Source organism: Camelus dromedarius, chromosome 3 (genome assembly GCF_036321535.1).
Source record: "Camelus dromedarius isolate mCamDro1 chromosome 3, mCamDro1.pat, whole genome shotgun sequence".
Lineage (NCBI taxonomy): Eukaryota > Metazoa > Chordata > Mammalia > Artiodactyla > Camelidae > Camelus > Camelus dromedarius.
Window position 1 is genome coordinate 99,342,721 of NC_087438.1, and position 15,134 is coordinate 99,357,854.

At 46.2% G+C, this 15,134-nt stretch overlaps 1 protein-coding gene and 1 non-coding gene across 2 annotated transcripts; one reads left to right on the forward strand and one right to left on the reverse strand.

Annotated features, from left to right (window-relative positions):
• The first annotated feature begins 1,784 nt into the window (after positions 1 to 1,784).
• TRNAD-AUC (transfer RNA aspartic acid (anticodon AUC)) lies at positions 1,785 to 1,857 on the forward strand. The gene has a single exon. It is a non-coding gene; the product is annotated as a tRNA-Asp (tRNA).
• Positions 1,858 to 3,641: 1,784 nt separating this feature from the next.
• GNPDA1 (glucosamine-6-phosphate deaminase 1) lies at positions 3,642 to 14,489 on the reverse strand. Its single transcript, XM_031449244.2, has 7 exons — positions 14,395 to 14,489; positions 13,409 to 13,538; positions 10,355 to 10,456; positions 8,815 to 8,997; positions 7,652 to 7,836; positions 5,790 to 5,964; positions 3,642 to 5,140 (listed from the first exon to the last, which is right to left on the reverse strand). The coding sequence occupies exons 2-7, from the start codon at positions 13,530 to 13,532 to the stop codon at positions 5,040 to 5,042; spliced, it is 870 nt and encodes a 289-aa protein (XP_031305104.1). The 5' UTR covers positions 13,533 to 13,538; positions 14,395 to 14,489; the 3' UTR covers positions 3,642 to 5,039.
• Between the last annotated feature and the right edge of the window lie 645 nt (positions 14,490 to 15,134).

A 15,134-nucleotide genomic window follows, 5' to 3' on the forward strand; every position in this document is an offset into this window, starting at 1 on the left:
AAAGAGTTGCAAGTCACAGCCTCTATTTTAAGAAGGAGTTTCTAGGGAAATCCAGAGACAACAGGGGAGACAAAAATAAATGACACTGAAGGAAACTGAAGCCTCTGACACCTCCAGCAAACATTAAAACACAGCCTAGCTGCTAGCCACATAAACATAAAGCCTCACATTAACAACCTGTTTATCTCAGTTCCTATTACCCAGTACCTCATATCCAACTTTCAGTAAAAAAAAAATCACAGGGATGCTAAGAGGCAGGGGAAAACAGTCTGAAGACATAAAGCAAGCACCAGAATCAGACTCAGATAGGGCAGAGATTTTAGAATTATCACACTGGGAATTTAAAATAACTATGATTAACATGCTAAGATCTCTGACGGAAAAAGTGGACAACGTGCAAGAACAGAAGGGTAGTATAAGCAAAAGATGGAAACTCAAAGAATCAAAAAGAAATGCCAGAAATAAAAACAGAAATGAATGCCTTTGATGGGCTTATCAGTAGGGAAAGCACAGCTGAGAAAAGAATTGTTGAACTTGAAGATCTGTCAGTGGAAACGTCCCAAACTGAAAGGTAAAGAGAAAAAGAAATAAAAGAAAAAGGGTACAGGGTATCTAAGAACTGTGAGACAGTTGCAAAAGGTGTGTTAACATGTGCACAAGGGGAATACCAGAAGAAAGAGAGAATGGAGGGAGAGAGATTAGAGCCAGAGTATAGGTAACTCCAGAAATTTTGCTTATTGCAAAGGGGATCAGAGAATGAGGCTATTATAGAAGGGGACAAACAGGGTAAAGAGTTGTGTTTTTAAAGCTTGTTTTGTATTCTGACGGGGGTGATCTGGGAAAGGACAGTTTGATGCTGCAGTTGAGAGAGGGTCTTGCTGGAGCATTGCCCTCAAGGAGGCAGGAAGAGATGGGATCTGGTGCACAAGTAGAGGGAGTGACCAAGGAGCAAGTGACAGGAAGAAGGCAAACAGCGAGGGCAGAGCTGGCAGGCAGGTGTATGTGAGGGAGGGAACTTGTGGAAGTTCTTTCCTGATTGCTTCTGTTTTCAAGGTTATCAGCTGAGAGAAAAGCTGGAGAAAAAGGGATTGGAGGCTTGAGATCTTATGCATTAGTTTTTTTTTTTTTTTTTGATTTAATGAAGTATAGTTGGTTTACAATGTGGTATTAGTTTCTGGTATACAATGGAGTGGTTCATTTATACACACACATACACATATGTATATATATATTAAAAATTTTTTTTTCACTATAGGTTATTACAATCTGTTGAATATAGTTCCCTGTGCTATATAGTAGGATCTTGTTGTTTATCTAATTTGTGTATAGTAGTTTGTATCTGCTAATCCCAAACTCCTAATTTATCCCTCCCCACTTTCCCCTTTGGTAACCATAGGTTTTTTATGTCTGTGAGTCTGTTTCTGTTTTGTAAATAAGTTCATTTGTGTCATTTTTGTGGATGTCACATGTAAGTGATACCATATTTGTCTTTCTCTGCCTTCACTTCATATGATAGTCTCTAGGTCCATCCATGTTGCTGCAAATGGCATTATTTCATTCTTTTTCATGGCTGAGTAGTTTTCTGTTGTATATGTATACCACAACTTCTTTATCCAGTCATCTGTTGATGGACACTTATGTTGCTTCCATGTCTTGACTATTGTAAATAGTTCTGCTGTGGAACACTGGGATAAATTAGTCTTTAAAGAGATTGAATGAACTAGGGGAAAATAGTTGGTGTTAAGGGCACCCTTGAGGTCCAAATTACTGTTTTGTTTTGGGGAGGAGGGTATAGCTCAGTGGTAGAGTACGTGCTTATCATTCACGAGGTCCTGGGTTCAATCCCCAGTACCTCCATTAAAAAATAAATAAGTAAATGTAATTACCTCTCCCCCAACAAATTACTGTTTTGTTTTATTTACCTATTATTTCGTAACTCAGGATTCTGTCACAGTATGTCTTATTGAAAATTTAAGCATGCTTTACTAGCATGTCATCACAGTTCTGGTTTCCAGAAGAGGCATCAGAAAATATCCCAAAGAGGGATGGGAAATCAGGATGGCTGCTTTATGTTGGAGGGTCAGGAATGAGCTCAGATAAATGACATTTGAGCAGAGAGCTGAGGAAGTAAGGGAGTAAGGCATAGATTTATCTGGGGTGGGGCTAGGAGGCCAGGCTCTTGTATCCATGTCTACTTTATAAATAGACGTATTGAATGGGAGAGGTGATGTCCATTTTTATGTCAACATGCTACTTTTTACTAAATGATGAAACTTGAAGTACATCCCATCCACTCTTCCTGAAATACAACTCCATATATACTTAATATTACCTTTTTGAGTATCACACTTGAGGTTTTATGGATAGATTGAACCTGTTCCACCTAGCTGTACTTAGTGCTTCTTTATTGATGAAATTGTCACAGCCTGGCCAATGGGAGCCTCATTAAACTGGATGCTTTGCCCTCTCAGTACTGGCTTGGACATTTTCTTAAAGCATCTTTGTTTTCTGGCAACAAAATATTCTAGGCCCACTCTTATCTCTGCCCCTAAACATATAATTGCTCCTCTCCAAGAAGCCCTGAGTAGTATCAGAGGCCCAGTCTGGCTCAGGAGTGTACAGCCCACTTGATCCACATTAAGAACTAGTCGTGGCAGGATGACACTGCTCTTGGGCCACGAGGGAAACACAGGCCTAAGAGACAAATCTCTTTAAGGTCTCTCCTTTAACAGACATCTCCAGTTTAGCTGTCATCACTAAGTCCTTTCTCACTTCATTCTAAAACGATTTTTGTCTTAAAACACACCTACTTAAAATTTAATTCCTTCGTTACTGGATAAACAAAATGAGGTACATCCACACAATGGAATACTCTGCAGCAATAAAAAAAAGAATGGGCTGCTCGCTACATGTTCTGAGGATAAACCTCAAAAACATTATGCTTAGTGAAAGAAGCCAGACCCAAAAGATGTAATGCTGTATGTTCCATTTATATATGAACTGTCCACCAAAGATAAATCTTTAGAGACAAAGCAGATCAGTGGTCACCCGGGCTGGGATCGGAGTAGGGGATGAGAGGGATTGTGGTGAGGAATTGTACAACTCCATAAACTTAGTCAAAATCATAAACTTACATTTAAAACAGGTCAATTTTATGGGCATGTAAATTATCTTAATACGATTGTTAAAAAATTAAACCCTTCTTCCAACTTCTACTTGAACCTCAGATGGTTATACTGATCCAAGATGTTCCACTATATTGACTTTATTAACTAAAAAAAAAACCCCTTATTTTCCATAACTTGCAGTTTATAGACCCCTCCTGGTCACAAATCTGCCTTATTCTTTTTAATAGCTGTATCCTTGTTTGGATACCAAGCAGACCCAGAACATGACGATTTACTGCTCATCTCCTCATTCCTACCATTTCTTCACACAGGCGCTTCCTTTCTATGAAATATTTTGATTATTTCCCCCTCTGGTGACTGAAGAAGAGACCAGCAGTTGCTGTGACTGTGACTGCTGCCGCGCCACTGTGAGGAGTGAGTGTGAAGCTTTGCTCACTAGCTTTTCCCAAAATCCGTAAACATCAACCTAAACCAGCTTCTGACCTTTGGGGGTAGAAGTCCATAAATGACACATTTTACTTGAAAATACTGGATTTAATAGAAAATATCACATTGTAAACAAGTCCACTGATCCATTAGCTTAGAACAGAATGACAGCACAATCACGTATAAAAGCTAAAGATGAAACGCTGGTACCAGACACAGCACTTACGGAGAGGCCTGAGCCAGGCTCTGAAAGGTCTTCCCTAGAAATAGAAGCAGCAGCAGCTTCGAACAGGCACAAAAAATAGGGAGGAGGAGGAGGCAGCATCCACACCATCCAGGCGTAAGAGTAAAAGGAAGGCAGAGCAATAAACTCATCTGGTGAACAAAGGGTGAGGGGCCAATAAAGGGGCAAAAGCAGTGTATTTCCTGATGTCTAGGGAACATCAGACCTCGCCACGTGAACCCGGGAGGGTTAGGAGGGCAGGGTATTTTAAGTAGGGAACGGATAGTAAGCGGCCTCAGAAGCAGTTGTTATGTTTTTGGCACTCAACTCTCAGGGACACAGGAGAACTGGTGATTTGTGTGTTGTTTCTAAACTAATCATCGAGCTGCTTGCCCTGGCCCCATAACCTTGTTGAACACAACAGTGAATCCTGGCGGTGTCTGTTGCCCCAGTGGACTGCCTGCGTATGAGTGAGTATGTAAGAGGCGCCACACTGAGACCTTGGAACAAAACACAGGGCTCTGGTGGGAAAAAGGTTTCCGCCTCCCTCCCGGTGCTGGAGGGCCCCTGAGGGAGGGGAGTTTGACCTGGCTGGGCCCTTTGAGGCTCTGAGTTTTATCAGCAAAAGCCTTCTCTTCAGCTCCACCCACCCAAGGAGTCCTCTGAGTTCATGGAAAGGCCAACTGAGACAGCAGGAAAAAACAACTGGGGAAAGAAAGTAAGGGACAGTTTCCTTCCCACGGCGCTTGTTACTGACCAGAGGGACGGCTTCCCTACACTGATGTTAGACATTGGGAGTGTTTGTTCCTCAATCGGGAACAGTTGATTTTCAAATAAGGGACAGGCCTGCTTTAGAGGGGCTCTTAAGATTCTCCAAAGAGGTTTTGTCCAATGTACATAAGCTCCTAACTCCCTCCCAGCTGACAATCAGTGCCCAGAATGATAGAAAGTCCTAACAGGAGAGTACTGTACATGTGAACAGTGTCAGAGGCAGGACAAAAAGCTGAAAACCCCTAGTCAGTGGGGCAGACATCAAAATTATGGAGTGATTTTTTTCTTTTTTTCTGATTAAGAGTAAGTTACAAAGAAGTAGCTAAACTCCAGGACTGGACTCCACATTGCAGAGCTAAGAACAGTAAGTTCACCCACTTATCCGGACTAACCATACTAGATTAAAGAAATATAATTCTGTCCTCCCAAAGACAATTTCCAGAAAGACCCGCCTGTCCCAGTGAGGTAACTGACACTAGGATTAGCACAGGCTAATCACTGTATGGTTTCTTAGAAGACTGGCTTTTCTCTGTTTCTTTCTCTTTGATACTGTACAAGGGGTCCACCAACTTGTTATGAACAAGCATTAAACCTACAAAAAATTAAAAACAAAAAGTCATTAATGCAGGTAGAGGCAGAGTATCGGCACTAACATCCAGGAGCTCTCAAATTTTGTCCCAGAACTGACTCCATCTTTCCTCTGTGGCCCCAAATGATAAACACTCTAAGAACAAGAAAAGTTGTTACTGCTAATGAATGCTAGAATCCATATGGCCTTTATTAATTCAGCCTCTAGAAGAGTTGGCCATTAAAAGGTTAATCTTTTCACCAAAGAACAAATCCCTAATTTGCCTGCTCACTAAATGTGAGTGTCCTTTTAAAGTGAAGGAAAAAAATCTTCCTGACAGTTCAGTGCCTTGCCTAGAAGGAAAAGGCCCGTACGAGACCTAGAAAGACTGAAAAACCTGAAGCTCAGTATCGCTGCAAGGAGATTACCAAATAGCTCTTGAAACTATGACTTTTCATTTCACTTTCTTTCCTTCTCTTCAGAGCAAACAGGCCTCCAGAAATGGACCCTTGCAGTCATAGGTGGAAGAGAAAGCTGTGTTCTGAGAGTAGGGTTTGACTTTTATTAAAATCAGAGCTGTCTAGTTAAAGTGGCCACAGCATGCAAGCTAGACCCATGCCTCACTCCTGGCACACCTGAACTTGGCCACCAGCCCAGCCCACTCCTCTGTCACCTTTGAAATACTTGACGGTCTTCACTTTCAGCTCCAGGGTGGCATCCTCGTCGCACACAAACACCGTGCGGGGATGCTGCTGGAAGGCAGACACGGTCCACATGTGGTTCACTCCCTCCTCAATGGCCTTGTACAGAGCAAAGGCCTTGTGAGCACCCGTGATGAGGATCATCACCTGGGGATTGGAAAACAAGCCTGATGCAGGAGAAAGAGCAGCGGAGCTGGGCATCCAGACACCCGCGTTCTAGTCTGGCCACCCAAAACGATCGTAAGGGTTGTTGTTTTTATATACCACTGTAAGTAGTTAGCATGCGGCACGCTGTGCTCCATGCTCTGTGTGCTTTACCACACAAGTAGCCTGAGGTGGGGAGCACCCTTATCCCCACGTCCTAGGATAAGGAAGTAGGCTCTGTGACAGGGGGTTAAGTAATTTGCCCCAAGTTGTTTCCGACTCAGACTCCATGTTCTTGACTGCCACGTTATTACTGCCTCCTGGCACCTTTGATGATGACTGTGAAAGTGCCCCAGAACAGATGTGCCATACAAAGGCCCACTCCTTATCCCAGCAGTTCTGATCCTGGGCCCAGGGGCTCCTAGGCTGGGTGAGTTTTCACAGTCATAAATGATAAAAGAGGGGACCCAATCTGCACCACCTACAAGGAGGCCTTGGAAGTTACCTGTGTGGCTACTAAGGTCAGACCTCAACAAGGCTGCCCCTTTAACTGGTCATTTTCAGTTCAGAGTATCAGACCTACTCATGTGACTTAGAGTAATGCTTTTTGTCTAAACAAAACAAGCACAAACTCGTCTCAGCAGTTAAAGTATCAGGACATGTAAGTGCTGGAAAGTGATTAGAAAGAACTCAGCTCTGCAGACACCCTTTCACTGTAATTCACTTGTACTGGGGACTTGTGAGCAGGATTTGCTGTTCCTTTCTTGAAAGATGAGAAAACAGAGTCATAGAGAAAATGTGACTCTGCTCAGGACCCCAGAACTCATTTTAGAAAAGAGAATTTCATAATTCCCAGCCCCAGGTCCTTTCCCAGATCAAGGTACACGACACAGAACAGGAAAAGCCCTTAGATGTAGTGTTTACAGGCTGCAAGGCCAAAAACAGTGACCTCCCTAGGTACTGACTCAAAATCACCCAACAGAAATCTGGTGCTATTGCTCATTTCACAAAAGTCACTTTAGACTGGGAATCATTTTCACTGATCTACATGTTTGTTTACAGACTTGGGCAAAGAAACCTGAATCTAAAATGTCTGTAGCTGCTTTCCACTGAATATATCCCAGAAATAAAGAGAAAATCCTTCTAATGCAAGTAAGGAAATTGGAACCACAAAAAATTCAAATAATACCCAACTTTCTATGGAAAGACTCACTAAATTCAACTCAAGACACTTACATATCTATCACACTTGTCCACATTTATGAATCTGAGCACAGAGCTACAACCACAAGCATCCTGCAGTTGCAAGGGGAGCTCCCTTCAGTGACCACCAACTACAGAGAACCAGAGGGCTCCTCTCAGTATCTGAGCAGGTACAAGTCATATTCTGACATTAGTGGAGTGGGGCTCCTATTGCCTGTGACAACTGGAAGGGGGTAGGTAAGTAAGTAGAGACCAGGACCTGGGGCCTCCTGGGCAGTCAGTGCTGAAAAGCTTCAACTTACACTGGGAACCATGGTTACCTCCACAGAGGAAGGAGATCAGTGACAGGGTCACTTGGAATTTTAGCCTTATTTTAGAATGTCTTTATTTTTAACAAACATGGATGCAGGTGGTAGCTGTATAGTTTAATAGCAAAAAGGTAAGTCCAGCCCCCCCAGTAAAGACCTGTGGATCCCCTGATCCTTACCTCTCTAGCATCCATGACAGTGCCCACGCCTACTGTCAGGGCCATGGTGGGCACCTTGGCGAGATCTCCATCAAAGAACCTAGCGTTGGCCAGGATGGTGTCCATAGCCAGCGTCTTCACGCGGGTCCTGGACACCAGACTCGAGCCCGGTTCATTGAAGGCAATGTGTCCATCAGGGCCGATGCCTGCCCAGGAGAGACAGTCAATGCAGCCCTGTCAGTCCCAGGGATCCAAGATTTCAAGAATGAATAATCTCTTCTTCCCGACTTGGGGTCTGAAAAAAACTGTCTCTCTCGCCTCATTCACCCCATGGGCAGGTAGACTTTAAGCATATGATCTTCTCTCATTTCCATCTGAGGCACACATAGACATTGTTAACTTGCTACCACCCTTAGAAAGCTAAGCAGGGAGCAATCCAGAAAGCTTCTGCCTCCCCACATCATCCAAGTGCAACTTCTCTCTCTCCTGCCAGTAGTCAGGGGTCCCACCCCTGGGATAAAGTTGCAGCGAATAAAACACAGGGCCTGGAAAGGGACTGCCAAGTTTATAAAATCTCAGAACATGAGCACTCCTAGCCTCTTCCTCCCCACCTTGAAGTAAAGAAGGGTTAAATTTGGAGCAGCAGTAAGACTGTTCAACTTCATACCCTTGTGGGTAACTCCAGAGGCAGTGACAGATGGAAATGTAAGAGGGCAGCTCAGGGTAGGAACAAGCACAGACCTGACGGGGGCACCAGAGGTCCCACCCTCTCTCCACTGCTCCAATCGGCTGACCCCGGACAAGTCACAAAATGTCTCTGGGGTTCAATGCTATCTAGAGCATGCAGAGGCTGATGGTAGAATCTTCTGAAACTATACGAGGCTGTGATTTTGAATGTTTAACTAAGCCCCAGGACTGATCATAAAACCTTGACAGGGGAATAGAATCTTGAGTCCAAATCCAAACACCTCAATTTACAGACAAGACAGACAAATGCAGAAAGAGGAGATGCCCAAAATCAGGGCTCCTATTCTGTGCCTGCCCTGCTGCCTCAGGCTAAGAAATGACCCGCACCGTCAGCCGTACAGAGAGAGGAAGCTGTGTGGAGACAGGCGTGGGTCTTGTCCTCCTTCCCCTATGTCCCAGCGCTGGGCCCGCGCTGGGCACTGCAGTGTTGAGCTCACCTCCAACAAAGAGCTCAATCCCGCCCGCAGCCTTGATCTTCTCTTCAAAGGCGTCACACTCGGCCTGCAGGTCAGCTGCATTCCCGTCTAGAATGTGGGTGTTTTCTGGGTGGATGTCAATGTGCTTGAAGAAGTTGTTCCACATGAAGGAGTGGTAGCTCTCCGGGTGGTCTCGAGGAAGGCCTGTGGAGCCGAGGCCGCACTGTCAGGCCAGGCCGAGGCACAGCTGGGATACCCCCAGACCCTGGGAGGCACTTCCAGGGAAGTGCTCATCAGGGAGCCAGCCCTCGCACCCTCAGTCGCACGGGAGAGGCTGGGCTGCTGTCCCTGTCTACCCACCACCATGGCCCGCGGCCGTGGAACTGAGCCACAGGAGCTACACACCGGGGACCTGAGGAATCCCCTCATTCTGATTCCTTTTCACAGGGAATGACTGGAGGCCAGGGCCACTCTGGCCCTCCGGAGGTGGGCTAGCCTCCTGCAGTTAGGCTGGGCCCATCTGGGCAAAGAAGCAAGCACTCCCCTTACCCTGTGCCTCTCACCCCATCACTCACCCCTAGTTACACCCTGCTTAGCCTGAACCCCAACTTGAACACCAGGTGGTTGGAGAGAATTATTTCAGGGCTTCCCCAAAAGGGGTTTTTTCAGTCAAGAAGAAAAAGAATGTTTAAAATGCATGTTTCAGGGGCTGGGGGAGTGGGGAAATGGGCAGTCAGTATTTAACGGGTAGAGAGTTTCAATTTTGCAAGATGAAAAGAGTTCTGGAGATTTGCTGCACAACACTGTGAACTTGCTTAATGCTGCTGAACAGTACTCGTAAAAATGGTTAAGATGGTAAACTTTATGTGTATTTTACCACAATTAAAAAAAAAAAGAATGTTTAAAGTGAAACCATGTGGGTAGCGGTTATAGCTCAGTGGTAGACCATGTGCTTGGCATGCACAAGGTCCTGGGTTCAATCCCCAGTGCCTCTGTAAAACGGGGGAAAAAAAAACAAGAATAAAGTGAAGCCATTTCAAAATGATGGTGGTAGGTGGGGAGGGTAACAGAAGCCCAAGGTGCCACTTTTCAGCAACAGAAAAGGACACCAGTCTCAGCTCCCCTCCCAGGGCACTTGGCAGGAAGGGGAGCTGGAAGGTGAACAGTGGAGAGACAGTCCAGCACAGACATTGGGGGGGACACATCCCAGCCATGGGACTCCAGATCCCATTTGTAATCATTTGTTCCAGAAAGAAACGGCATGGAGTTGGGGAGGAGGCAGAGGAGGAGATACACTAATATTTATTAAGCACTTGCTCTGTATAAGAAGCTTCCACTTCTGTTATATCACTTAATGCTTGCAGCCTGTGAGGTCAGCTTTATTACCCTCATATCATAGCTGGGTAAACCAAGGCCTGGAAGATACGGGTATCATCAACTGAGCCTACCGCCAACGTCACTGGTTTCCTGAGACATCCTGGATCCTCTTCTGAGCTGATCCTGTGAGAGGAGGAGTCAACTCTTCTGGAACCAGGTAAGACCTCAAAAGACAAAGACTCACCCACATACTCATCCATGTTGAAAGTCTTCACATATTTGAAGGACAGGTCTCCATTCTTATAGTACTCAATCAGCTTCTTGTAGCAGCCAAGCGGGGTGCTCCCTGCCAAGAGAGGCCACAGCTATGAACCCCCTTCAGCCCCCAGTTCCTGGAAGCCCAGAGGGTACTCAGGAATGAGTCAGGGCTGCTCCACCAGGAGAAACTGTCAGATCTGAGAGAAACAAGTCAGATCTGACAGAAACAAGTCAGATCTTGAGTCCTACCCAGTGCTCCAATCCCAACTGCCACCCATTGCTTGTTTAATGCCTCTTCCCCTCCTAGACTATAAGCTCCAGGAGGGTGGGGCTGTGTCTGTCTTGTTCACTGCCCAATCTCTAGCACTCAGCACACTGATGATCGAAATGACTATGTTTAGCATGCAACTGAACATCAGACTTAACTACTGACATGATATTCCCTGAGCAACCAGTATGTGAGAGGCACAAGGCCACCCAGAGAAGTGAGGGACACAGCAGCCACCTTGGGAGAGCTCACTGTCTAGGAGTGGGGACGTGAAGCATAATGTCAGCTGTGCACAGGTCCTCCTCTGGGCCGGGGAAGACTTCCCTGTGGAGCAGCAAACTCCTCAGTCTCATTAAAAAGTCAGTTATAAAATCCATATAAAAGGCAGGAGGATGGCTGCAGATTTTAAAAAGCCTGACTAGACATTGGATTAATTTAAAAAACTATAAAAGATAAATATGGACAATTAGGGGAAAAATTTAATGTAATTTATATTAGATGATGTGGAATTATTTTTAATTTTCTTAATGATAATAGTACTGTGATTATGTAAGAGAATGTGTCTATTCTGAGAAGATATGTGCTCAAGGATTTAGAGGTAAAGTGTTAGGATGTCTGGAACTTACTTTCAAGTGGCTCATAAAAAAATGTATGTGTATGTGTGTACAGACAGGATATGAGCACAAGAGATGAAAGCAAACGTGGCAGAATGTTAACAATTGGTGAATCTAGGTAAATGGTACTGTACTCTTCTTTCTGCTTTTCTGAATATTTGAAATATTTAAGAATAAAAAGATGGAAATAAAAGAGCCCCACCCAAATCAGATCATTCTTCTCATAACACACTAATGGCCTCTCATTTCACTCTGAGTAATGGCCAGTCTTAACAAAGGCCCTACATAATCTGGCCCCTGGCTACCTCTCTCCTCCTTAGGAATCCTGCTCCAAGCAGTTCTACCTCAGGGTCTTTGCACATGGTGTTTGTTGCCTTTGCCAGCAATGCTCTCCTTCAGGAACTGCACAGCTAACTCACCTCTTTAGGCCTTTCAAATGTCACTTTCTCAGAGAGACCATCCCTGCCCCCACATCCAACACTAATCCCCTCCTCCCCGCCTGAACACTCCCCTCTTTCCCTGCTTCATTTTTCTGCTTCCCTCCTATCATCACCTAGCATACTCTATATTTTGCTAATTCACTTGTTTATTCTGTCTTGCCCACTACAATTTAAGCTTTAGGAATGCAGGGGGGTGTGTTCTTTTTACTCACTGCTATATCCCTGGCACCTAGAGCAGGTTGGCATACTGTAGGTGTTCAGTGAGTATCTGCTGAATGAATGACAGTGGCAGCCCCATCCACACAAAATTATCAGCCTGTCCCTGTAATACAGCCTTAGCCATGCCTGAGCCACACAGCTTTCCTGTTCTTCCCCTGAGCTTCATCATGTCCATTTTCCAACCTTCCAGCCTTCCCATCAATTCTGCAAGCCCCCGAGAATCTAGCCAATAAACCCTTTTTCTTCTTAAGTTAGCCAGAGTCAGTTTCAGTGGCTTCCACCCAGAACCCTGACTAGCGCTTCATTTAACAGAAGTCATGGGCCAAGCAACCCACATGCAAATGCTGTGTTGGTTCAAGCATGACAGTCAAGAAGAGGCCAGGTATTCTTGGAGGGCCCTGAATACCGCTTTGAGGGTCTTGGATCTAATTCTGCAGATGATGGGGAACTAGGGAGGGGTTTCAGCAGACACCCAGACTGTGACCCAAGGTCACGCCACAGTTAGAAAACAGAGTGTTAGACATAACCTGAGACGGTGGTTTCACAGGCAAGTGCAGATACTGCTCCCACAAACCTCCAGAGCAGAAGTCAGGAACCTTCAGCCCACAGGCCAGACCTAGCCTGCTGCCTGTCTTTGTACAGCTCATGAATTAAGAATAGTTTTTACATTTTGAAAGTTTTTAAAACTCAAAATATTATTTTATGATGTGTGAAAATTATGTGTACTCAAATTTCAGTGTCAAGTTTCACAGGCAGACAGCCACGCCCATTGTGTATTGTGTATGGCTGCTTTCGAGCTACAAGGGCAGAGCTTAGTAGTAGCATCGGAAGCTGTCTGGCCAGTAAAGCATAAAATATTTACTGTTTGGCCATAAACAGAAAGTCTGAAGACTCCCGCTGTAGTGGATGGGCCACTGAGGCAAGTCCGCCCCACTTCGGAAAGAAGTAATCAGAACATTAGCCTTGACAAGCTGGGGTCAAAGTATCTTCCCATGAAGGCAACATTTTGATATTTTCCCAGAGAAACTGGGAGTGTTTTTCACTTAGGTCCTGTGTTTAATTAAGCCTTAGAGGAAATGCTTTGAGTGACTATCTTCTCAATTCTCTCAAGGATGTTGCTTAGCTAGAAGCACTCTATATGCAGAGAAGAGAAGTTAGTTCATTACACAAAATGCATGCCTTCAGGTATTTCGACTTAATTGTTAAGGAAACCTGGTTGATAGGGCTGACTTAGGATATAGCTTTAAACTCAGAAAGTCTTTCCTGCCTAACCAAGATCCCTTCTACTCCAGGACTCTTTAGGAGCACGCAGCAATGCAACCAACCCACGGAGGAAACTGCGTCCTTGGAGTTCTATGTCCAGGGGGCAGGGGAGTTGTTCACTCATTGGGCCAGTACCTCAGAGCCCTCCTTGAAGTCCCCAGGCTGAAGGAGCCTACCAACCTGGCCCCTTAAAAGCTCCTAATGCCCATGCCCACCCTCCCCATCCCACAACGCACCGGTGGGGAGCCCCAGGGTGAAGTACTTGTCTGGCCCTGGGTTAAACTGGATGATGCGGTTCCTGATGTACTTGGCTGCCCACTCACTGGCCTGAGAATAGTGGTCCAGGATGATGAGCTTCATCTTGGCCTGCAGGGGCAGGTGACAAAAGGAATGGGTGGTAAGGGATAGGGAGAAAAGGGTGGAGGTGGTTGGGGTGGAGGGGAGAGGACTCTTGCTGTCAGAGCCAAGAGAAAAGAAAGCCCCCTTCAGTTCACAGAGCATTAACACACTGGGCCAAGCGTCTCCACCACCCATCGGGAGGTGCCGCTGTAGGACGGACCTGGGTTCTAATTCTGGTTCCTTCATTTATCAACTGCAGGACCTTGATTAAAGGACCCAAGGTCTCTGAGTCTGTTTTCTCTTAGGTAAAAATGGGGACAGCAGCACCTACCTGACACATTTCATGACGGTGAATGTTAATGGAGAAAATGCATGTAAACCACATGTAGTATTCATTCGATATGTTGGGCCCCTTCCCCACCCTTCTACCCCAACCTGGCTGGATACTCTACCCACGACTTGTCCTCACAGAGGGCTCATGGGATCATCTTGGATCCCTAGAGCAGCAGGGGGCCTGGAGACGTGTGCTCTCTTTCAGTACCAGATAGGTGCTCCCACTTGCCGGCCTTGCTTTGTGGATCTTCAGTTTCCCCCGAAGAACACGGGGTAAAGGTAACTGCCCCGGAAGGTGGGCGTTTGCTGCCCCCGGCCCCCTCCCCCGCACTGCGGTCAAATCAGAGTGGGAAGGCCCGAGGCGGAGATGACCGGTTTCGCGATCCGGGGGGCAAAGGAGTGTTCTCCCCACCCGGATGGCTGCCCACCGCCCCTCCCTCCCGGGATCCGAGCGGATCGCTGAGGTTCCGGCCCCGGGGTGCCAGAGGCTGGAGCAGCACCGGACCCCCGCCCGCGAGGAGGGTCCCCGAGGACCCCACTCCCCACTTACACGTACACCTCCCGCGGCTGCTGTAGCGACTACGCCGGCGACCCCGCCCCGCGCGGGTCACGTGGCTGCGGGTCACGCGGCGCCGCGCTCCACCCGCGGGGCAGACTCCGAGGGGCTGCGGCTGCGGGGAGGACTCTGCCCGGCGGGCCAGGGGCCACCCACCCTCTCATCTCGGCTCGGGGGCCGCGCAGGCCCGGGAGAAGCCGTGGGGGGCGGGGCCGGGAGACTGGTTTGGCCCGAGGAGAGTGACTTGAGGGGTCCCAGGAATGCAGTTCTCGGGGCCGCCGGCTGGGGCCGGTTTTTCAGTGTTTGGGGTGGGGCGGGGGAGGAAGAGCAGAATCTCTTCCTTTAGGGTTGGGCTTGGCTCTGCCTTCAGTTTATTATTATTATTATTATTATTATTATTATTATTATTATTATTATTATTATTATTATTATTATTATTATTATCGTGTCATTTACCGAGATATTACTCCTTTTTTTCTTTTAAATAAAATGGATTATTTTTTTCCTGACCTTTTTTTTTAAAAAGGTCAATCTTTGCAGCAGTATCAACTAGAGAAAAAGCTAGGTCCCTGGTCTCTACTTACTCCCTACCCCAAGATATAACCACTGCTAACAGTTTAGATTAAAGTAGTTTTTTGTGACTATCCTTACGTCGTATTTTACAGAAAGGAGAACACACTACAGTCAGCTGGGCGGTCACACCGTGCGGTTCCCTTGATTCGGCGGGCCCCGCC

What these genes read in the sequence shown, in the direction of transcription:
- GNPDA1 (XM_031449244.2), bottom strand. Translation starts at nt 13,532, where the DNA reads ATGAAGCTCATCATCCTGGACCACTATTCTCAGGCCAGTGAGTGGGCA. An exon ending in CACCCTGGGGCTCCCCACCG is followed by an intron (nt 10,457 to 13,408) that starts GTGCGTTGTGGG and finishes CTCTCTTGGCAG; the next exon opens with GGAGCACCCCGCTTGGCTGC. An exon ending in CAACATGGATGAGTATGTGG is followed by an intron (nt 8,998 to 10,354) that starts GTGAGTCTTTGT and finishes TCGGCTCCACAG; the next exon opens with GCCTTCCTCGAGACCACCCG.